The sequence below is a fragment of the Zalophus californianus genome, chromosome 4 (genome assembly GCF_009762305.2).
Source record: "Zalophus californianus isolate mZalCal1 chromosome 4, mZalCal1.pri.v2, whole genome shotgun sequence".
NCBI classification, from domain to species: Eukaryota; Metazoa; Chordata; class Mammalia; order Carnivora; family Otariidae; genus Zalophus; species Zalophus californianus.
In genome coordinates, this window is record NC_045598.1 from 152,825,112 (window position 1) to 152,850,204 (window position 25,093).

Consider the following 25,093-nt stretch of genomic DNA (forward strand, 5'->3'; position numbering starts at 1 on the left):
GCTAAAAGCTTGGCTTCTCCTTTCTGCCTTTCTTCTAAGATGTCTTATGTATAGTATTTGCTTGTCATTACCATCCAGGGTTTAACACAATGCCTGATGTATAGTAATTACTCAATAAATGCTTGTGGAACAAGTGAATGGCATTAAGGTATTTCTTAACCCCCAAATTCAATTTTATCTGAATAAAGATGCAGGGTGATAAAAACCTAATCTACATTTATTGACTATTACTAAGTCCTAACGCCTGTTTGAAATACTTCATGTATAATTGCAACAACCCTATGAGGTAGATACTATTGTTATCACATTTTATAAATCTCTTAATCTTTCTCTGTTTCAATGACTTTATCTGTAAATTGAGGATAACAATAATATATACCTCAAAGGATTGTTGTGAGGGTTCAATGAGTTGATATATTAAGGCATTTGCTAATATTATTACTGTCATATTGTCTGATACATGGGCAACTGATAAACATTAGCTGAATCTGAATTTCTATATCCTTTTTATTTAAATAATTAATTTATTTATTTGAGTGAGAGAGAGAGGGAGGGAGAACGAGTGTGAGGGAGGGGAAGTGCAGAGAGGGAGGGACAGGGAGAGAGAGAATCTCAAGCACACTCTGTGCTGAGCGTGAGCCCAGTGTGGGGCTTGATCTCACGACCCTGAGATCATGATCTGAGCTGAAACCAAGAGTCAGATACTTAACCGACTGAGCCACCCAGGCGCCCCTGAATTTCTGTAACCTTTGTGAATTTTTGTCTTCTTATGAATGCTTGCATTTAATAGCATGTCAGATGTATGCTACATTTACAAAATCACATCGAGGCCCATAGTCAGAACGATGGCGGCACGTAGCATGGGGATTTAGCATGGTGTTACTGCTGCCTTCAGAGCTTTGCCCCTAGATTCTCCTCTATCAGTGACCTTCAGTGAGGAAGGGATGGTTGATAATTAAGTTGGGGAAAAGGGATGGGAGGATCCATTTTTATATTGAAAGGTCAGCTTTTTAGTTCATTAGCTAACCACCCATGTTTGAAGCATGACCTCCCCCAATTCAAAGATGTTAAGTATTAGATTTCTCCCTATACTGGTTTGCTAGGGCCATAACAGAACCACAGAGTGAGTGGCTTTAACATTAGAGCTTTATTTTCTCACAGTTCTGGAAGCCAGGACTCCAAGGTCAAGGTGTCAACAGGGTTGGTTTCTTCTGAGGTTTCTCTCCTTGACTTGCAGAAGGCCTGCCTCTACATGTGGTCTTTCTTCTGGGTGCACACATCCCTGATGCCTCTGTGTGTGTCCAGATTTCCTCGTCTTACAAGGACTCCAGTTAGACTGGATTAGGGTCCACCCCAACGGCCTCATCCTCATCAAATCACTTCTTCAAAGGTCCTACCTCCAAATACAGTCACATTCTGATTGGGTTTAGGACTTAAACATATGAATTTAGGGTGGGGAAGACCATTCAGCCCAGAACACTTCCCTATTGTTATTAAAATCAACAAGAAACTCTCTGCGTTTCAAACTCCTGCATATAGAAATCCAACTGGGCTCCCAGAGGTTTTGTGACTCTGACTCTACGCGTGTGTCTTTTGTATACTCAGCAAGTCAGCTGCTTCTACCATTTCTCTCATGATGAATTTGGTTTTTCTTACTCTGTCATCAACAAACTTTAAAATCCAAATGCTTCTCTTTGAAATATCCTATTTCTACTGATGCCATCTCCTTGCAGACTGATGCCGGCTGAGAAAACTTTGGAATATGACCAGGTTGTAAATCAGAGACCATCAATCTTAAGCTTCATTACCTTGTACCAAAGTATCGTTTATCGTTGGACACAACTGAGTGATTGTTCACCTATTAGGCAGAGACTGAACACAGCGAGACCGGCTTCTAACCCTGAGATTTTAATACTTTGTGATCTGGAGGGCCGCATTCCCTACAGCCAGGGAATTACCCTTTCTGCTCATAAAGGACAGCATATAGATATGTCAGGCAAAACAACTGAGAACAGATTTTATTGAAGGAGATGAAGACTTGGAACACAACAGGAACATCTCTGAGTTACCCACAGGGAGCACCTCCATACATCCGCTCCCTAAACTTGGCCTCTCTTTTTACAAGTACAGTTTTGCAACTGGGGAAGTTATGCAAAGAACCCAAAGCATGTGGCAAAGGGTATCAGAGTTGAATGGACTGGAATTCTCTTGGTCTTAAAAATCTTTTAGGTTCACAGGCTTGAAGTGGGCTCCTCCACATGTAATGTTGTACTCCTGGCCTCCTCTGCTGTCCCCAGCAGCCTGGCAGCAAGCCAGTGAGTGGCCCTCAAGTCAAGGGGGGATTGGACACCTTGGGGTTTTACAGGCCAGGGTCTTGAGGCCCAGGAATGCTTGAATCCCACCTTGCCAACCTCTCCTCTCCCCTTCATTTCCCCAGATTGCTGAGCACACAAAAAACAAAACCAGCAAGAGAATCAAAGTCCAGAGGAAACCTTCTTACCCCGTGAGCTTGGGCCTATGGTTGGCCGATTGATGGAAAGTGTCTCTGGAAGAGTGGAATCATAAAAAAACCACATATCCAAACCTATCTTAACCTTTTTGTTTTTACTTAAAACACCTAAATGTACTTTTAATAAAAATTACCTTTAATTATACTTTTGAAAAGTACTAATTTTAAGTTCATTTTTTAAATCTATGATTAAAAATTTTTTTTCTGGCATAAATCATACCCATAATGTACTCTCCACGATTTTCAATTTTGGTTTCTTGAAATTGAAGCAAGAATTTGAAGAATTCTGTAAAGCAGCCTAAGGGCAGAATCCTTGTAAATTTTTGTGAAAATTTCCCCACTCTTTTACATGTTTTATCCATGCCTGGTTCCACAGCAATTTTGGTTGACAAATTGCTTTAATTAGGTCTTTCCAAAGCTTTCAATTTAGTTTTTTTTTAAACTCAATTTGTTTTAATGCTTATATTTAATTGGTTTTTATAGTATTTATAATTAAGTACAATAACATGTATAAATGGCATATATAGCTTTGGGAACAAAACCAATTTTGACTCTTTGGCAGTGGTTCTCAAATTTTAACATGCATCGGAAGCATCTGGAGGGCTTGTTAAAACACACATTCTTGGGCCCTACACCCAGCTTCTGATTCACTAAGTCTATAGTGGGGCCCGAGAATTTGCATGACCAACACGTTCTCAAGGGATGATTGTTGCAGCTGGTTCCCCACCACGTTTTGAGAACCAGTGCTTTATAAGCATGCAGTCAGGCAATAGGGAAAGTACACAGGTGTTCTGGAGCACAGGTGTTCCTCCACAGCTGCTTTATAAGCATGCAACCCAGCCACAGCTGTTCAGAAGAACAAGTGTTCCAACAGCCTGGAGCATTTAGTATGCTCTGGGCATCAGTTCTCATATTTTCAGAGGGAATGAAAAGCATTGACTGATCAGGCATCGGTTAAGTGGAGGTCAGTTAAAAGAGCTTCCTCTGTACAACTCTATTAACTGCCTGAGCCAACACTGGATGTTCTAGAGCATTCTGGAAAAATGCAAGTTTGGAGTATAGGGCTTAGATTTTAGGCCTAAGCAAAACTTCCAACCAGTCCGCACTCTAATAAGGGGCCAACATACTCAGGTGTCTTTCTGAGGGACAGAGCTGGCTGGGCTCAGAAATTACACTCCATGGTGTGTAAGAGGAAGTTTCAAGAGAGAGGGAGAATCTGAGTTTCTGACTTCAGGTATAGATAGTGGCCCACTCAGCATTGTGATATTGTCAAGAACGTGGAAGTCAGAGGAGCAGCTCTTCTCTTTGGTGGGGACACTAAAAAGTAGGTGGCCTGAGGTAGGAGAGGCTGGCTGATGGCAGGTACCCCTATCAGTGGTTGGGAGATTTTGAAGATGGCAGATGAGGCCCAACATGGGGAGGTCAGAGGTGGGAGGTGCCTACTGCTAACACGGGTCGGTGTGGGCCGCAGCATGGCCCACTCCTGTGACTGGGACCCATGCCGGGGCTTGGTCTCAGGGTCCTCGTTTCCGCGAGTATTTACTCGATGTTACAATGGTTCTTGAACGATGAGACCTTAACTTTTATTTATTTATTTATTTATTTTTAAATTTTTTATTTATTTGACAGAGAGAGACAGCGAGAGCAGGAACATAAGCAGGGGGAGTGGGAGAGGGAGAAGCAGGCTTCCCGCGGAGCAGGGAGCCCGATGTGGGACTCGATCCCAGGAACCTGGGATCATGACCTGAGCCGAAGGCAGACGCTTAACGACTGAGCCACCCAGGCGCCCGAGACCTTAACTTTTAGAAGAATTTGGTGCTAGAGCACTATTTATGGTATGACTCAACTCTAGCAACTGGCTTAGGTCCCATGACATGAAGATCCTGCAACTATGTGAATGTCCTGTTCCCACAATGATTTGTGTATTTAACCCTCAAATATTAGGTGCTATTAGAACTCTTTAGGGAGGCAAAGTCACAAAAATGATCCTTAGAAACCTAATGAAGCCCAGGGGCGCCTGGGTGGCTCAGTCGTTAGGCGTCTGCCTTCGGCTCAGGTCATGATCCCAGGGTCCTGGGATCGAGCCCCGCATCGGGCTCCCTGCTCGGCGGGAAGCCTGCTTCTCCCTCTCCCACTCCCCCTGCTTGTGTTCCTTCTCTCGCTGGGTCTCTCTCTGTCAAATAAATAAATAAAATCTTAAAAAAAAAAAAAAAGAAACTTAATGAAGCTTGGAAGCAAAAGAATAAGCACAACACAGCTTTTAAAACTTGGTAGCTTTTTCCTTTGCATCTTTTGATCACTATGTTAAGTATGTCATTATCTTCCCAGTGCATGGTGTTGGTTTTCAAATCACACATGTGTATTAATTGTGGATCCCATTTCCTTTTTATTATTTCCAAGTTTTTGATATTGGAGTATCCTAAAATGTTATAGAGGAAAATGGTTTTTTAAAATTAATTAATTTATTTGGGAAAGAGGGGAGGAGGGGCAGAGGGAGAGAAAAAGAGAAACTTAAGCAGACTCTTCACTGAGTGGCTAGACGTGGGGCTCGATCTCATGACCCTGAGAACACAACCTGAGCCAAAACCAAGAATCAGACGCTTACCCGACTGAGCCACCCAGGCCCCAAGGGAAATGTTTTTAAAAGGAAAAACAAATCATCCATAATTCTCCACCTTAACACTGCAAGAATTTTCATTTCTAGTTTCCAGGCTTTAGGCATTCCTAGGAGCTCTATTTTACCTGGGTGTAATCCCTGTAAATATTCAGTTTTGAGATCTACTTTTTCCACCAAATTTTATCTGTCTTCCTATTTACAATTACATGAGGATGAGAATGTTGATAACTGTCACATGCCCCAAGTAGAACTCCCGATCTTCTCCCACAAACTCACTGTGCCTCCCCCATCAGATGACAGCAACTCCATCCTCACGCCAGGTCCCCCAAGTCAGCCTTCCTCCCTCTCTTTTTCTCCTGCCCACCTCTGTTCCGGCAGGACCCCCATGGTCCCCACCTCAACTGATACCTGGTGCATTAGCTTCCTAGGGCCGCCATCACAAAAGACCATAAACTCGGTGACTTAACAGAAAGGTATTGCCTCCTAGTTCTGGGGCTAGAAGCCTGAAGCTGAGGTGCTGGCGGGGCCATGCTCCCACTGGAACTTGTAGGGGAGAAGCCTTCCTTGGTTCTGGCAGTGACCGTCGACCCTTGGTTTCCTCAGCCTGCAGCCACATCACTCCAACCACCAAACCCACACGGCGTTCTCCCTGTGTGTCCGCGTCTTCACGGGGCATTCTCCTCTCCCTATAAGGACACCAGCCGTATTGGATTAGGGTCCACCCGTAGGACCTCATTGCTGCTCCACTGTATCAGCAAAGACCCTGTTTCCAAATAAGATCACATTCACAAGTACCGGGGAGAGGACTTCAACATAATCTTTTTAGGCAACACCTTTAGCCCAGAACACCCAGAACACTGCTCCCCTGTCTCTCCCACCCACCCCTGTGCCATGCCATCCTGCTTTCACCCTCCACTGTTCCTCACTGGGATGATTGTAGCCTTCTAACTGGTTTACTACTGTCATACTTGCTCTCTGTGGTCTGTTCTCCATTCCCGTGTTCAGAACCTTCCAGTGACTCCATGCTCACTCAGAGTAAAAACCAAAGTCATTGCCGTGGCCTCAGTGCCTCCTGATGCACACTCCATCCTCACCTCCCACCCGGCTCTGCTCCAGTCCTGCTGGCTTCCCTGCGGGTCCTTCAGCACACCAGGCAGATGCCCACCTCATGGCCGTGTGCTTGCTCTTCCTTTTGCCCCAATGCTTGCTCCCTCCCACTTATCCGCTTGGCTAGTCCCTCATTCAAGACTCTGCCCAAATGCCACCTTCTCCTGAGGGCTCTCCTGGCCACTTCTATTACCTTCCACCGTCCTTCCTGCCTCCCCACAGGATCTATTCCTTTTCCCCAGAATACTCTCCATTTTCTACAAGATGATCCAGTTTACTTATTTATTTTATTTTTTGACCACCCCCACCATCATCCACATGTAAGCTCCTTGAGGACTGGCATCTGTGTCTGTTTTGTTTTTTGCTCTATCCTTAGTCCCTAAAACAGGGCCAGGCCCAGGGTAGGTGTTCAGTAAATATTCATAGAATTAATGAGAAATAGGACAAGACATCTTCTCATAATTCACTAAAGCATTTACCATTATTTATTGTTCATCTTATTTTCCAGATTTTTTTTATCACCGTAAATAATGCTGCTATAAATAGCTTATTTCATATAGTTAATCTCCCCCTTTTCTCAATGATTTCTCTGGGTCACGTTTCCACGGTGAACATTGTCAAATGTCCTTCCAAAAGAATTTTTGTCAATTTATGATTCCAGCTCCATGAAAAGCTCTGATTCCCTTTCCAGGCCACCTTGCCACTATTGGGTTTTGTCCTGTTTTTATTTGTGCAGTTTAATACTTATAAGTGTCGTAAGCCTTGTGATAGTTTTGATTTGGATTTCTTTTTTTTTAATATTTTATTTATTTATTTGAGAGAGAGAGAGAGAGAGAGAGCATGAGAAGGGGGGAGGGTCAGAGGGAGAAGCAGACTCCCTGAGGAGCAGGGAGCCTGATGCGGGGCTCCATCCCAGGACCCTGAGATCATGACCTGAGCTGAAGGCAGATGCTTAACCAACTGAGCCACCCAGGAGCCCCTGATTTGTATTTCTTTAACGTTTAAATACAATTGGTCGTGTGTTCTTTAGTCTATCTTCTGCTATAAACTACCTGATCTAGACCCCTGATTATTTTTTGGGTGGGGAGGGGAGAAGCCTTGGATCCATGTTTATTTATTCATAGTATTTGGGGGGCAATGATGTTAATCTTCATTTATATTTGTTATAAGTATGCCATTATTTCCGGTCCATCTTGTTATCTCCTTTCCTGTTTGTGTTTCTACTTCAACTCTGTGTTTGAATATTTACAGCTGTGGACTACTGTGCGTCAGAGAACCACGGATGCGAACATGAGTGTGTGAATGCGGACGGCTCCTACTTTTGCCGGTGCCCTAAAGGATTTGCTCTTAACCCAGATAAAAAAACATGCACAAGTAAGTTACATTAAAAAAATGTGTGTGTGTGTGTGTGTGTGTGTGTGTGTGTGTGTGTGTGTGTGTGTTTGGACATTTTTTGGACCTAACATTTTATTTATTTACTTACTTTTATTGTAATTCCTGTGTAGTTAGCATACAGTGTCGTATTAGTTTCAGATATACAATACGGTGATTTAACAACAATAACAGCATTTTTTTTTTTTTTTTTTTTTTGATGCTCTTGCTATGGGCACCATGGCCATGGGACCTCTCCCAAGCATATATTGTAGCACAGGATTATGTGCTGGGGAATCTGATACCTTCTGCCCCTATTCCTCCTTTGTCAGGCCTTTCTTCACTCGTCCCACGACTGTAGCCTACCCTGTCTCGACCTCACTCTTTAAGGCCTTCGACAGAGGTTGTCTTTTATTGGAGACCACATGTGGGAGCGTTCTTCTAGCATCTGCTGAGTGTGCTGACAGTCGGACCATCTAACTTCATGCTGGCTCAGCCGGGCTATGCCCATCAGTATTAACAGAGCTTAAGAAATACTTTCACTGAAGCCTTGTGGCTTGTGGGCTTCAGCTCTGACTCCATAGAAATACAGGAAAATCGCTGAGCCTAGAGGAGTTGAATGTGGTTGCTTTGGGGTGGGGGAGGGGTGGGCAGAGGGCGGTTTGCAGAGAATTGCTCATTCTTTTTGACATATTTAGTTCTATTTGATTTTAACTATACACACACAAATCAAAATTAATTTGAGCTCCCAAAATCTGACCATAAAAAATTTATAAAGATGTTTTACAAAAGGATTGCAAAAGTGTTCTTTTACATGTAAAGGTATGTCAGAGCACTTAAGAGATTGTGTATGGACTATCATCCTGTAGAGGGGTTCACTTGAGAGAAGCTTGGTTTTAAGGTGTTAGGGCTCAGCATTTTTAAAAAGTGTTTTTTTTTTTTTTTAGATTTTATTTATTTATTTGAGAGAGAGTGCACGCACGGGAGAGAACACAAGAGGGAGAAGTAGAAACAGGCTCCCGACTGAGCAGGGGGGCTGGATCCCAGGATCCCGGGATCATGACCTGAGCCAAAGGCAAATGCTTAACGGACTGAGCCACCCAGGTGCCCCTAAAAAGTGAAGTTTAACAGCAGGTTAGCATACGTCATCTCTAAAACATACCTCAGTGAGAAAATAGGATTTCAATTCATAAAAAGTTCATGCACCCACAACCTTTCTAAAATAAATTGATTATGTAAGGCAGGATATACTTGCACAGTGTTTTAAAAAGCGTCCCCCACGCAATGCCTGGAATATAAACTTGCCCTTCAAAACCTAATCATCAGCAGCTTACAAACTACTGGAGCTGGAGGTAGGGGTGGAGCGTGCAACTGCAAGGGAGACATTCAGTCAAAACTTACATTTCTGGAGCCCTAAAAATGTGCCAATAGCAATGAACAAGGCAAGGTCCTTCCTGGAGGACAAGATATCTGGGCTGAGTCTTGAAGGCAGAGCCCGTCATTTATTTTCCGGACAAAGAAGGCTGAGACACGGGTGGCCAGGAGGAGGAAGATGCGAGCCAGACAGGCTCAGACGCATGCCTGGCACAGGACCTACATGCAGTTTATTGAAAGAAGAAGTGAATGAATGAGTGGACCCCTCTGTGCCTCGTCTCCCTTCCCCTCTGAATTTTCAGAACCATAGGCCAGTAGCCTGGGCTCTGGTCCTGGCTGGGAATGTGGTTGCTGGGCTGATAGGTCAGTTCTCTTCATCAGAGAGGAGGCCATGTGATGCCAAGGGGCTGTCTTCAGCCTCAGATCAAATTCTGCTCTGTCACTGCGTGATCTTGGGCAAGATATTTGCGCCTCGGTTTCTTCAACTAATAGGGGATAATAATGCTGCCTGCTTCATAGTGTTGTCTTGAAAACTAAATGAAATCATCCATATAAACCATTAGGCAAAATTGTCTGGTGCTGAGCAAGTTCTTTTAAGGGATGATACTGCCTTCAAAGACTTTAAATTGGTATTTATTGAGCATATACCACACGCCTGAGCTAAGTTTAATAGTGTATGGCCCCAGGCTTCCGCTGGGATGAGACTTGGAGGAAAACACACATCCTATCCAGTCTCCCTCCTGCCTCTGCAGAACTCCATCCCTGCCTGGAGTCCCTGTCCCCAGTTCCCAGTGCCTCATGATCACCCCCACCCTGTGGCTCAGCATGTCTCCTATCCCAGAAGCTCTTGGGATGTGGAGGATTACAAGCCCCAGGATGGTGCGGGCAAGGGGACCCTGGCAGTGGGCACTGAAGCGCAGAGGCCTGGGAGGAGAGGTCTTTCTGGGAGGCAGGGGCTGGACTGGTCCAGCTGGGAGGCCTCACCAATTAGGCACGGAGCCCAGCATTCCAGCTGCCTCTGGGCCCTGGTAGAGTCAAGACCCAGAAGTGGGCAGAGAAGAGTGCTGGGCACTTATAGGGGTCTGGGCAGGCAGCATCGGGGAGATGTGTCCCCTAGAAAAAGGACCCCTTTCCTCCCATGCTTGGGAGCAGGGTGAGGGCCAGACCTGGGGAGGTTACTGGCGAGAGGAACGGGACCCCCGGCTTACTTGGAAAGCTGCGAGAGTGGGAAATAAAGCAAAACCCAGCAGTAAGAACTGAGAGCCTTGGAAGCACCCCACATCTGTGAGGGACCAGAACGAGAACTATGGAATAGGGGCCAGTTAAAAAGACAGAAACAGGATTGAGGCGGAAACTCAGAATCCAGGCAGCCATCCCATTAGTAATTAATGAGACATCGTGTCAGCTTCCAGCCAACTCCGCCTGGGTGCTCCCGTGATGTTGAGAGAGCTTTTAAAAAATTTTTCCACTTCTCATAAACTTGCAGAAAATGAAATGAAACAAAAGATACACAGTCCCTTAAATGTTGTCTCTCTTTTTAACCAAGAGTATATTTGAGGGCTTCATCCAATTGGTAAGTATATAATTATTGAAAAGGAGACTGTCAATGTGATCTACCAAAGCATGATTAATTCATGATTAAGCCAAAATGTACATAATAGAGCTTTATGTTCCTGAACAAATAATATAATTTAAAATATGTAAGTACTCAGGGCTCCTGGGTGGCTCAGTTGGTTAAGCAACTGCCTTTGGTTCGGGTCATGATCCCGGGGTCCTGGGATCGAGCTCCACATAGGGCTCCCTGCTCAGTGGGGAGCCTGCTTTTCCCTCTCTCTCTGTCTCCCCTGCTTGTGCTCTCTCTCTCTCTCTCTGTGTGTGTCAAATAAATAAATAAAATCTTTTTAAAGAATAAATAAATAATAAATAAATAAAATAAAATATGTAAGTACTCAAAAAAGCACCACTTTTTATATCAATTCTTTGTATCTTTATATCAATCCTGAAGCAACCCATCCAAACCTATCTGAATATTTTGTAGAGGGGAGAAGAGTAGAAATATGCAGGTACCATTAATTTGCAAAATATTGGTAAGACTTTTTTTCATTACAGTCAAATATATGTAATAAATTTACCACTGTAGCCATTTTAAAGGGTACAGTTCGGTGGTGTTAAGAACATTAACGTTGTTGTGCAACCATCTCCACCATCCAGCTCCCGAACTTTTCATCTCCCCAAACTGAAACTCATCCTTATTAAGTAACTCCCCATTCCCTTCCCAGCCCCCAGCCCCTGGCAACCATCCTTCTACTTTTGTCTCTATGAATTCGACTACTCTAGGTCCCTCGTGTAAGTGGAATCATACAACATTTGTCCTTTTGTGACTGGCTTATTTCACTTAGCATAATGTCTCCAAGATTCACCCATTCATGTTGTGGCCTGTGTTGGAATGTCCTTCTTTTTTAAGGCTGGGTAATATTCCATCGGTAATATTCCATTGTATGTAGACATCACATTTAGTTTATCTGTTCCTCTGTCACGAGACACCTGGCTTGCTTCTACCTTTGGGCTACAGTGAACAATGCTGCTATGAACGTGAAAGTGCCAGTATCTGTTCAAGCCCCTGCTTTCAAATTGCTAGATCCTATTGTGGCAAGACTTTTTGAGGTCTACTTTGAAACCATTACTACTGAGCCAGACATGAGAACATTCTCAGATGTTAAGGGTCTTTTCATGGGAAAGATAGAGGACTTCCATCCACCAGACAGGAATTCATGTCTTGGTATCAAGGAGACTGTGGGTTTCATGTTTCATGCGATAATGAGTTAAGGCAATTATAGACATTTGTAATTTATATAATAGCATATTGTTATTTATTATTTACTGACTTTGAGATCATTATACTCATTATTTTTTAGACTCCATTGATAACTTGGTTGACATTTCCATCCTTTTTTCAAGTAGGAATGCTTTGTACAGAGTAAAGTACTACATGAATATTTATACTTTCATTAAAAGTGAAACACAGAAAAAGGGAATAATTTTATACTGAATCAGTGGCATAAAATATAAAATGTGTAAAATGTATCAGTCTTTGGGTTTCCTGGCCAGCTCATGGTTAAGCTGCTGTAATATGCCACTTTTGTGAGAACAGTGTGCATGAATCAAAGACTCTCAGTTAGAGGCGGCCTTAAAGTTCAACCTAGTTCTAGCCCAACCACCCATCCTACAATATTCCCACCATGCCATCGTCCAGCCTGCACTTGAATACTCCTACTGAGAGGACACTCACTACACCCCATGCAGTGCGTTCCACTTTGTGCAGCTCTGACTCTTAGAAAGTGATTCCTTAAACTGAGCTGATAACTACTTCCTTGCACTTTGAAACCAACAGAACAAATTAAGCTTCTTGTATTTTCTTGGTCTCTGAGACTGAGTCATATCAGAATAACTTTGTTTCATTTAGTAGACTAGCCAGTCATGGAAAATGTGGTAAGAACTATCTATACTTTCATAGACATTCATCCAGTTTGTGGATGAAAGCCCTGTACCCCATAGACCAGATGGAGAAATGTGTGCTGGATGAAAGAATAATTGGTCAGGTCTGTAACTGGCTGAATGTCTGTACCCAGAAGATGTTAATTGCTGAGCTGCTATCCTCATAGAGGGAGGTATTTTAAGCACCCTGGCAAAAAGAAGCCTGAAGAAGTATGTGAGATCTGTCTTATATCCTTAGTGACCCCTTGTTGGTTCTTAGTGGGCAGTGTTTACCCATCTAAATCCTCCAAAACACTCCATTAAGAGTAATACCGATTCCCATTTATTCATTCAACGACTATTTGTTGAGCACCTACAATGTGCCAGATACTATTAGAGACACTGAGCGTGCAGTGGTAAGTAAAACAGACTAAAACACTTCTGTCCTTATGGACAGTATCTTACATTCTATTGGAGCAGAGTAAGATGAGAATACAGGGCTCACAGGAAAGTGGCATTTGATCAAAGACTTGAAAGAGGTGAGGAAAGGAGGAGATGTTTAAAGCAGGGGAAATGGCACCAGTGCAAAGGCCCTGAGGCAGGCACTGTGAGGTTTGGCAATTTGAGGGACAGCAAGGAAGTCCATGTGACTAGAAGACAATGAGACATAGTAATGTAGTGTTGTGGTCCATGGAGCATAGAGCCTGTCCTCTCCATAGTCATATGTTTGAATCCCCAAATTCCAGTGATACCTGTGAGTTCATAGTCACTCCCCTATTCTAAAAACCTAAATTGGCTTTGCTTGTTGCCTGTATTTTGTGTTTTGGATATAGACATCAGAAGCTATACATATTGTCCCCAGCAATTTTCCCTGATTATTTTCTTCGCCGTTACTGGGCACTTCCCACACTGTTCTTTTTTTCTATTTTTTTTTAATGCTATTTTCCATGGCAACTAATTCACAATTATGAACAGGTATACTTATTTTTAATACCCTTTTTGATTACAAAAGTAATGTAGAAAACTGGATCATATAGAAATGAAATTGTATAAAATGAAATGATCTATACTCTCATCACCCAGAGATAACCATAATTAATACTGATTTGCTCTTTCTCTTCTGCCTTTTTTATGTGCATGAATATATTTTTATAGAGTTGAGATCATATGGTATAACATTAAATCATGAGTATTTTCAAATGTCATTTAAATTTTATCAAAAACATTAAAAAATTTTAATGTCTGCATGATAATTTATCATATGTATGTATCACAAATTGCTCAACATTTTTTTACGCTGCTCAAATTGTATTGTGGCAAATATCCTCATATATAAGTCTTTGCATTTCTGACCAGGAGTAAAACACAAAAGAAAATTTATTGAATCAAAGGCTGTTAACAATTTTAAGGTTTTTGATGTATATTGCAAAATTATTTTCCAAAAAGTTTGTAACAATTTATACTCTACTGTGTTTTGAGGAGGTGATTAAAAATTTTTTTGCTAACTTACTAGGAAAAAATATTTTCTCATTGCTTTATTTTCATGTGTAATTACTTTTCTTCACAAAATTATATAGTAATATATAGAGATAATTGACAAATATATATTTTTTGGAGTTGTTATTTGATTAATGAATAGTCTGTTCAAATTAAAATTAACTCAAGAAGAAATAGATCATGTGAATAAAGCCTCTATCTATAAAAATAAATTGAACTTGTACTTATAAACCATCCCACAAAGAAAACACTAGGACCAGTTGACTTAACTCGTGAATTCTACCAAACATTTGAGTAAGAACTAATACTAATTTACACAAATTCTTCAAGAAAATCAAAGAAGAAGGAACATTTTTCAACTTATTCCATGAAGCCAGCATTATCCCTATACAAAACCCAGAAAAATATATTACAAGAAGAGAAAAATACATTACAAGAAAAGAAAACTACACACAAATATCCCTCATAAAATACATGTAAAAGTTCTTTAAATATTTTTAGCAATCAAATGCCACAATATATAAAAAAGATAGTGCATCTCAACCAGTGAGATTTATCCCAGGAATTCAAGATTCGTTTAACATTCAATACTTGATCAGTGTAACTCACAATATTAACATATGAAAAAGCAAAAACCATATAGCCCAACTCAATAGATACAGAAAGAGCATTGCACAAGACCTGACATCCAATTATGATTTTTAAAAGAAAAAAACTGGGGCACCTGGGTGGCTCAGTCGGTTAAGCGTCTGCCTTCGGCTCAGGTCATGATCCCGGGGTCCTGGGATCGAGCCCTGCATCAGACTCCCTGCTCCATGGGAAGCCTACTTCTCCCTCTCCCACTCCCCCTGCCTGTGTTCCCTCTCTGGCTGTGTCTCTCTCTGTCAAATAAATAAATAAAATCTTTTAAAAATAAAGAAAGAAAGAAAAGAAAAAAACCTCTGCAAACCAGGAATGTTGAGAACTGCCTCCATCTGATAAAATGCATCAGTGGAGAAAGCATCAGGTAACGTCATACTTGATGAAACACTGAATGCTTTCCTTATAGGATTGGAAACAAAACAGGATACCCATTTCACCACCTCCTTTTAGCATTGTACTATAGGTTCTGGCCATTGTAATAAGGAAGAAAAAAAGAAATGAAATCTGGATTGGAAAAGAAGAATTAAAGCATCTTTATTAACAGACATGATCATCTGTGTAGAAAATGCAGCGGAGTCTACAAAAAAGCTACTAAAACTTTTAAGTGAGTTTAGCAAGGTTGCAGGATACAAGGTCTATATTGCAAAAAACAACTATTTTTTGTATTTTTTAATGGAAAATCAAGATTAAAAAATACCATTTATCATAACATCAAAAATATGTAGTTACCTATGGGTAAATTTGACAAAAATTGTGAAAGACCTATACACTGAAAGCTATAAAATATCGCTAAGGGAAATTAAAGAAGACTTAATAAAATATATCATGTTCATGGATCCGAAGACTTAATATTTAACTGTCCTTTCCAAAGTAATCTATACATCAAAGCAATATTTATAATGATCCTAGCATGCTTTTTTGTAGAAACTGACAAGCTGATTCTAAAATATATGTGAAAATGCAAAGGATTAAAACAGTCAAATGAATTTTGAAAACAATGCACAAAATTGGAGAACTTAAACTACCTGATTTTTTAATACTAATTATAAAGCAACAGTTATCAAGACAGTGGGGTATTGGTGTAAAGATGGACATATAGGTCAATGGGACAGCATAGAGTCCAGAAATAGCCCTACACATATATGGTGAAATGATTTTCAATAAAGATGCCAAGGCATTTCATGGGGAAAAGGATAATGTCTTCCACAAAGGGAACAATTGGATTGCAAAAAAAAAAGCAACTTCACGTTCAGCTTATACCATAACAAAATTTAACTTGAAATGAATTTTAAACTTAAATATAAGAACAAAAGTATAAAAATTCTAGAAGGAAACATAGAAGATCTCAGTGACCCTGAGTTTGGCAAAGGTAGGACACAAAAAGCAGAAACTATGAAAATTAAAATGAACAACTTGAACTTCATCAAAATTTAAGCTCTTGTTCTTCAAAAGATACCATTGTTAAAATGAAAAGGCAAGCCATAGACTGAAAAAGAAATACTTGCAAAAATTATATCCAAAAAAAGATTTATATTTAGAATATATAAAAAAACTCTTGAAGCTTAATAATGAGACAAACAACCCAATAAAAATGGACAAGGGCGCCTGGGTGGCTCAGTTGGTTAAGCGACTGCCTTCGGCTCAGGTCATGATCCTGAGTCCCAGGAGTCCCGCATCGGGCTCCCTGCTCAGCAGGGGGTCTGCTTCTCCCTCTGACCCTCCTTCCTCTCATGCTCTCTCTCTCTCTCAATAAATAAATAAAAATCTTTAAAAAAATGGACAAAAGATTTGAAGAGATACTTCACTAAAGAGGTTATAGGGATGGCAAATAAGCATATGAAAATATATTCAACAGTGTTAGTAATTACAGGAATGCAAAATAAAAGCACAATGAGATGATTACTACACCCTAAAAGAATGGCTAAAATGGCCAAGTGTTGGTGAAGATGTGGAGCAATCGAAACTCTCATAAACTGGTGTTGAGAATGTTTAAGAAATTAAGCATATGTCAATGGTATGACCCAACCATTCTACTCCTAGATGTTGACTCAAGAAAAATAAAAGCGTATGTCTACATAAAGACCTATACATGAATGTTCTTGGCTACTTTATTTGTGATAGCCCAAAACTAGAAACAACTCAAATCCCAACACCAGGTAAATGGATAAATAAATTGTGGTATATCCATGTAATGAAATACTATAAAAAGGAACAAGCTATTGATAATACACATGAACATGGATGAATCTCAAAATAATTATGATGAGTGAAAGAATCCAGACCCGGGGTGCCTGGGTAGCTCAGTTGGTTAAGCGTCTGCCTTTGGCTCGGGTCATGATCTCAGGGTCCCGGGATTGAGGCCCGCGTCAGGCTCCCTGCTCCGCGGGAGTCTGCTTCCCCCTCTCCCTTTCCCTCTGCCCCTTCCCCCTGCTCATGCTCTGTCTCTGCCTCTCTCTTTCTCTCAAATAAATAAATAAAATCTTTAAGAAAGAGAGAAAGAAAGAAAGAAAAGAACCCAGATCCAAAAGAATACATTCTATATGACTCCATTTTAATAAAATTCTAGAAAACAGAAACTGAAATTTTTGAAAGACTGATGATTATATGGGGCCAGAGGATTTGGAGAAGAATGAATTAGAAAGAGACACAAGAAAACTTTTGAGAGGAATGGCATAAGTTCATTATCTCGATTGGGGTGATGGTTTCCATGGAAGCATATGTATGTGAAAATTCATCAAGTTGTTCATCTTAAATAGGTGCTTTTTGTCCGTTGTACCTCAATAAAACTCAAAACAAGTAGGGGAAACTGTATTACTCAAAAATGTGAATGTCATAACACCCAAAGAGGCTGTAGAAATATTCTAGACTATCAGTGTTCTACTGAATAGAACATTCTGTGATGATGCCAATGTTCTGTATCTGCACCATACAGTACGGCAGTCAGAAGCTACTATGGCTATTGAATACTTGAGATGTGGCTGGTGTGACTGAGGAACTAGATTTTTAATTTAATTTTTATTTTTTTTTAAAGATTTTATTTATTTATTTGAGAGAGAGAATGAGAGAGAGAGCATGAGAGGGGGTTGGGTCAGAGGGAGAAGCAGACTCCCTGCTGAGCAGGAAGCCTGATGCGGGACTCGATCCCGGGACTCCAGGATCATGACCTGAGCCGAAGGCAGTCACTTAACCAACTGAGCCACCCAGGCGCCCTTAATTTAATTTTTAAAAACGATTTATGTATTTATTTATTTGAGAGAGGGCGTGCATGCTTGTGGGGAGGGGAGGAGCAGAGGGGGAGGGAGAGGGACAAGCAGACACAGAGCCTGAAAAGGGGCTCGAGCTGATGATCCCGAAATCATGAGTCAGATGCTCAACTGAGCCACCCAGGCACCCCTAATTTAATTTTATTTTAGCCCATTTTGATTTAAATGGTTACATTCGACACATGGTTCTAGATTAAAGGAAGCTAAGCATAAATGAAAACTAAATATAATCTCTGACCTTATACTGGATTCTATACTGGAGGAGTAAAAACACTAAAGAACATTATTAGATCAACTGATAAGACTAGAATATGGATGGTAGATTAAAGTATTATATCAATGTAAATTTATAAATTTTACAACTATACTGTGGTTATCTAAGAGAATATCCCTCCTCTTAGGAAGCTCACACTGTATTTGGAAAAAGGACCATGATGTATGTAACTTACCTCAAATAGTTCAGAGCGATGAACAAATGATAAAGCAAATGGGGTAAAATGTTAACAATAGGTGAATCTGGTAGAGAGTATACAGGTGTTTCTTGTACATTTATGTTGGCAACTTTTTGTAAATTTGAAATTGTTTCCAAATAAAAAGCTTTACAAAATACCTTATATGTGATGATATTTTTTTTAAAAACTTCCCAGTCTTTTTGAGTGCCTGGCTGGCTTAGTCGGTGGAGCACGTGACTCTTGATCTCAGGGTCATGAGTTTGAGCCCCACACTGGGTGTAGAGATGACTTAAAAATAAAATCTTAAAAAAAAATAAAGAATTCCAGTCTTTTAAGGATACATTATGAAATATCTGTGGACAAAATGATATAGCATCTGGGGTTTGTTTCAAAGTAACATGGAATCCTAACATGAGAGGAACGTAGATTGATTCTCTTGAAGCCAAATGATATGTATACGAGTTTATTATACTCTTCTGTCCATTTTTGTGTACATTTAACATTTCCATGACTTTAAATTGGGAAGAATTGGCATTTACTTAATGTTTTTCCTTTTAAGGAGATTGCATGCCTTTCTCTTACTCATTTTGTTTCCTATGGTACGGGCTGGGAAAGCTCATTTATACCAAATTCTTCATTATGAAAATGATATCCGTAGGTCACATGTTCCTTAATACAATAAAAATCTTCATCACAACAAAAATATTTATGACCCCATCAGTGGTCAACTATTTCAAGCAATTTTAAGCAGTGTTTTCAATTCCCATGATAGCAAAACCTTTGATCAAACCCTTCCATAGAAACCACTTCCATATCTAAAAATGCTTATATAAGTAAAATGCCATTATAAAAAATTCCATGTAACCTTTTTTTTCCCTTGATATTTTGGTTTAAATTAATGTGTACCTAGAGATCACATTCTCTGACTGTGAAGCCTTGAGAAAATCCTAGTGAAGATGAGTCCAGTGGAGAAATGAGAACAGTCTTTTGCACTCAGGATATCTATGCCGTTCACACCTTCTTTTTCCCAGGATCTGGCTTCATGTTTTATTGTTTGGCTCAGTGTGTGAGGGATTTAAGTAGTTTGGGGTTAGACTTTGGGAAGATTTCATTGTTTTAACTGCATAAATTCCATAAAGCATTGAACTAAGCTCTCTCTTCCCAGCCTGTGATACAACGAACAAATGCTCCATCATACTTTTTTATTTAGGGGCTCTTACATGAACCAGGACAAGGAAAGCATCTTCACAAATTCATTTGCTGCATAAACATTTTGTAATGTCAAGGAAGTTCTCACTGGGGGGCCATATCTCTAAACGTGGAAATAGCTTCACTGAGAGATCCCTTCATAGTGGGAGTGTTTGAGGTTATAGGAATCTATCTGTTTAGGGAAAATGAAGACTGAAAATCCCTTGGTTTTCCGGTTAGATTTATTGTTTTGTTCATCATTATTATGATTTTTCTTTCTCTCCAGAGATAGACTTCTGTGCCTCGTCTCATCATGGCTGCCAGCACGAGTGTGTTAACATAGGTGACTCCTACTCCTGCCGCTGCCTAAAAGGTTTCACCCTGAATCCAGATAAGAAGACCTGCAGAAGTAAGTCACCTGGGTGTAGGAGAAGGGCTTGTTCCCATAAATGCCCTGCTAAATTTCCTTCTCCTTGCAAATCTGAAGCCAGTATACTTGTACTCAGCATTTGTGTTTACTAACACTCTTCTGCCCTTGATTTTACCTTTTGTCACTCCTGATTCTGTGATGGGGATGATTTTTAGAGACTGAATAGACTGGGTCTGGCCACGGGATTCACTGAGTAGAGTCAAAGCTCCAACCTATGGGAAATGAGGGCACACCGCCCCCCTCCTCATTAGCCCCACAACATGTATTTGGGACTTTGAGAAAGAACAGTCTGGGCTCAGAGACAGGAGGTAAAAGGAGTTAGTTTCTTCCAGTTATACCAGATGAGATACCTGATGGCTGCTAAGCAGGGGAAATTGCTGCTCTATCCTCTTTGACACGAAGAAAGAAAACAACTCTGACTTTAGGGCATCCCCGCAGCACTCAAGAGGTACATGGTGTCAACAGGATGAAATGAATAATGTGCTGAGTGACTCAAATACCTATCAGCACATCAAGGGTGATCTAGAGCACGGACCCCAAATGGGATCTCTTTAAACCAGACTGTCCCTGAGAAACCACTAGAATGGAAGGTCCACAAGGACAGAGAGTCTTCTCTCTCTCTCTCACTCTTGAATCCTCAACACCCCAAGGGCTTAGCACATGGAGGTGTAACACAAGACTTGCTGAGTGAATGACTGAAGGAATGAGTAAATGGATCTCTCTGAGATTTATCATCCTGGAGAAATTGCAACTATTGTTTGAATTACTTGATCTCCTTAGAAAGATGGCGCTTTTAAAGCATGCAGATTGTGAACTTTTTTAAAAAAGTATTTCTGTAGTCAGGCGACACACATACTGACTTGTTTGTGTTCTCCTGGCAGTCTTGTTTATAGAACTTTCTGGAACCCCCTCTTAGGGATGTATGTTCTCATGCACTTCACCTGCCTCTTCCTGGCGATAGGTACAGCAGGGCTCTGCATCACAGGCAGGACTGAATTTTCAAACGCTCAACCATGTATTTCTTTTGAAAAAGCACTGTGGGCTATAGAACTGAATCCAGACAAGCCACATTCTGCTCCCAGCACATATGGACTTAGCCCCTCACTCTAATAAGCATTAGACCTTGTACCGTGGTAGATGGTTGCAGAGGCCATGTTTTGAAACTGCGCCTTTCTTATAAAAGATAATTCCTACAGCCTTGCTTAGATGGAAACCCTGCAAACATTCGAGCATTAAATAGGAATTTTCACTGAGAGCATTCAGAATGTGAAAACAATTAGGTGGAATATTTTCCATTAGACCACACATGCATTCACTAGGGTAAAGGGCCAACTTTTCTGGCCTGGCCACTCCTCTCTGCTATTTACACCTTTTTCTAGGGATAAGTGTGTTAGTGGCTGACTATACCCAGGGAAAATCAGTCACAGGTGGACTCATTTGTAGACCAAAAGCTCTTATGCAGGGGATAATTAGATCTGGTTCAACTCAGGCACACATTGTGGTTGCAAGCTTCATGTGTATTACTAATGGAGGGAAAAGGGAACTAGTTAGGCATACGGCCATCAGTGAAGGGGAATTTGCTTGAAGCTCTTCATCTCTTCATTTATTTATTTGCGAGAGACAGAACAAGTGGGAGGGGAAGAGAGAGAGAATCTCAAGCATCTCTGTGCTGAGCATGGAACCCCATGTGAGGCTCACAACCCTGAGATCATGACCTGAGCCGAAACCAAGAGTCAGCCACTTAGCTGACCACACCACGCAGGCACCCCTGAAGCTCTTCATCTCCTACCAATCGTCTAGGATTCCTTCAACCTCTGCCACTCCCCCACATCCTGCCTGGAGAGGGACTTGGAGTAAGAGAAGGGTCCAAGGCAGTGGACGCATGCATTGTTATCAGGGGAGGAAGGAGGTCAAAAACAGAAGGGCGAGTGGAAAGGAGGTGACCATTGGGAGTAGTTTGACCACCACAAATGAGCCCATACATGGGCTTGTTTGTAGGCTGTGGCCCAGTCCAGAGTCCCTAATGCTCATCCATATATGTTTAGCAATTATAGCTCCATTTCCTCTTTAGCCAGGTGTCCTACTTTTTCATCCCAAGAAAAATGGAATTTGTTTCTAAGACTCCATGTCCTCACCAGCCCTTCTCTCAACCTCCTGCCTCATTGTTACATGTTCCATTGTCTGTGCAGACCCAGCCCTGGGCTCCTGAGGTCAGCCTGTTAGAGCCACCCCTGACTTAATGTTTGCACTCTGTCCATTATGGCAGACAGCTGTGAATGGAAGTGAGCGCTCCCTGTCTCTCTGGAGCATTATGTGGAAGAGGGAAACAAGAAATTAGATTTAAATCTGGAGTTTGTTATTAAGAGTTTGAAGGTCTCGAGAGCATTACAGACCTCAAGCTCAGGGTACAGCCATTTACATTTAATAGATGGTGGATGGATGTGGGCAATTTTCAAATCTAATAAGAAATCTATTTTTCAAAGGAATTTGATGTCATCCAATTAAGGTGGAAAACAAAGTTCAAGGCAGAATTCTATTAAAGAAAAGTCTCTTGGCCGGGATTTCTTCTTCCTCCTCATCTGGGCACAATTTCTTTTTCTGGAAAGTACTGTCATCATTTTAAAGCATAAATTATTAAGGCGGTGGTGCAAAGCACAGAAACTGGGACTGGCCTGGCTGTTGAGGTGGGGCCTGAGGGCGGAATCCTATGTGGGTGTGACCCGTGTGCTGGGCTCCAGGATTGCTCATGCTGGCCCCGTGGCTGATGCTCCCCGTCGCTGGAGACATCATACTTGAAGAGCTGGGATGGCATACAAGGTTGGACTGAGCTGGGAGATGTGAGGGCTGGCCTTAGCAGTGTCACTCATACTGGCCCTATGACCTTCAACAGGCTTACTCTCCTTCTCTGGACCTGGATTTGCTAAACCAAAGGAACATGACATCCTGCTTTAACATTTAGTAGCCTGTCCAATTTCTCTGAAATGTGCTATCTGTGCCACTCCATGGGCATTATGATTCACTGTCTGGGGTCACTGCTCTTTCATGTTTTTATGTCGTACCTTCTCAGGGAAATCTCCACCTTTCTTGTGAGTTGGCACTTCTAAGTTCTGTTTAAAATTTATTGTCTGACTGTCCCTCCAGCTGACCTCATGTGGGGCTCACTGGACCCTCTGGGCTTCACCAGGTAAAGCTACCCACAAGCCTGGCCCATGTGTGGCACTTACAGTTAGCGAGGAGACTGAAACACATATGGGGCACATGGTAGGTACTCAGTAAATACTGATGAAGTAATACACATGTGAAGAAATGTAACTCAAGCATGTAAAGAAGGCCAAGATCTACAGTTAAACCTTTGCGATCAGGAACCATTTGGAGAAGAGTCCGTGTTTGCCAGATAGCTGAGTGATCACATCTTTAAGAATCAAAATGATTTTCAGTTTAATTATTTCATATGTAAATCTTTCTTAAAGATAATGCTGGGAGGGCACCTGGGTGGCTCAGTCAGTTGAGTGTCTGACTCTTGATTTCGGCTCAGGTCACGATCTCAGGGTCATGATCTCATGGCTCAGCCGGGAGTCGGCTTGACATTCTCTCCCTCTCCCTCGGCCCCTCCCCTCTGCTTGTGCAGCAGGGTATGCTCTCTCTCTCTGTCTCTCTCTCTGTCTCTCTCTCCCAAATAAGTAAATCCTTAAAAAGAGAGAGAGAGAGAGAGATTGCTGGCTTTTAAAAAAATTGTGGTGGGGCGCCTGGGTGGCTCAGTTGTTAAGCGTCTGCCTTCGGCTCAGGTCATGATCCCAGGGTACCTGCTCTGAGGGAAGCCTGCTTCCCCCTCTCCCACTCCCCCTGCTGTGTTCCCTCTCTCGCTGTCTCTCTCTCTCTGTCAATTAAATAAAAATCTTAAAAAAAAATTGTGGTAAAATACACCTAACATAAAAATGACCGTTCTAACCATTTTTAAGTGTATACTTCAGTGGCATTAAGAACATTCACATTATTGTGCAACCATCATCACCCTTAAACTCCAGAACTTTGTCATCTCCCCAGACTATACCCATTAAACAATGACTCCCCATTCCCATCTCCGCCTCCCAGCTCCTGGCAACCACCATTTGATTTTCCGTGTCTCTGAGTTTGCCTGTTCAAGTTACCTCATATAAGTGGAATCATATAATATTTGTCCTTTTGTGTCTGACTTATTTCACTTCACATGATGCCTTCAGGCATCATCCATGATGTAGCATATGTCAGAATTTCCTTCCTTTTTAAGGCTGATTTCAAGTCCCTGCTTTTGATTCTTTTGGGTAAATATGCAGAAGTGGAATTGCTGGATCCTATGGTAATTCTCCATTTAATTTTTTGAGGGAACTCCATACCGTTTCCCATAGTGGCTGAATGCTGGCTTTTTAAAGCAGCATTTACTGAAAACCATTTCACCTTTCTCTGGGCCTGTGAGGAAGCGATTCCCACAGACCCTCCGCTATGTGGCCCCAGACTGTAGGGCCTTTTGTACTCTATCTCTTTGCTTGTTTTTCTTTTGTCTGTCTGTATGTGGCCAGTGTTTTATTGACAGGCCCCTTTTTCTTCATTGAAGCTCCTTGCTTGTTTCCCAGCATTCAGTTCTGTTCCTCACAGGTAAGGTTGTTGATGAGTTCCAGGCTGATGAACTGAAACCGCACGCAGCTAACAATACCCTGCCTCCCCTCACACAGAAGGGATGAGTTACAGAGAAGGCCAAGGGGTCAGTGACACTTGTGGTGGCATCTCTCCTCTTTGGCCATTCCCTGCGTGTGGTGAGAGTGCTCTCTGCATGCTCAGTGTGCAGCCAGTTCTCCTCAAACTCTGTCCCCAGTCACTTGGGAGGGTGCATCATAGCCCCTCGAAAGGATGGTTGCCAGGCTGGCTTAGATCAGCCATGATTCATGCCTTGGGGGTCAGGGTTCTAGTCCCGAGAAGACGGGGTAATGGCTGTTGGCATGGTAACCAGCAGTGTCTGCCCACATCTGCAGGAGAAAGAACAATGCAGTTAAACAGATCCAGCTCAGCCACTAAGGGGACAGTTCCTCCAACACCAGTCTCATGAAGACCCTCCACGAGGTCATTTGATTTCCTTTCCCAGTTCTCCATCTCCCTTATAACCTGTTCTTCATGGGGTCTTGTGACTTTAACATT

General features: G+C 41.7%; 1 protein-coding gene across 3 annotated transcripts in view; it reads left to right on the forward strand.

Annotated features, from left to right (window-relative positions):
• Nucleotides 1-25,093, forward strand: part of MATN2 (matrilin 2) — a 130,370-nt gene that overhangs the window by 72,604 nt on the left and 32,673 nt on the right. For all 3 annotated transcript variants that reach the window (XM_027622807.2, XM_027622815.2, XM_027622820.2), the window contains 2 exons: nt 7,485-7,607; nt 19,781-19,903. In XM_027622807.2, the coding sequence (XP_027478608.2) occupies nt 7,485-7,607; nt 19,781-19,903 (246 nt within the window). The remainder of the gene's footprint in view (nt 1-7,484; nt 7,608-19,780; nt 19,904-25,093) is intronic.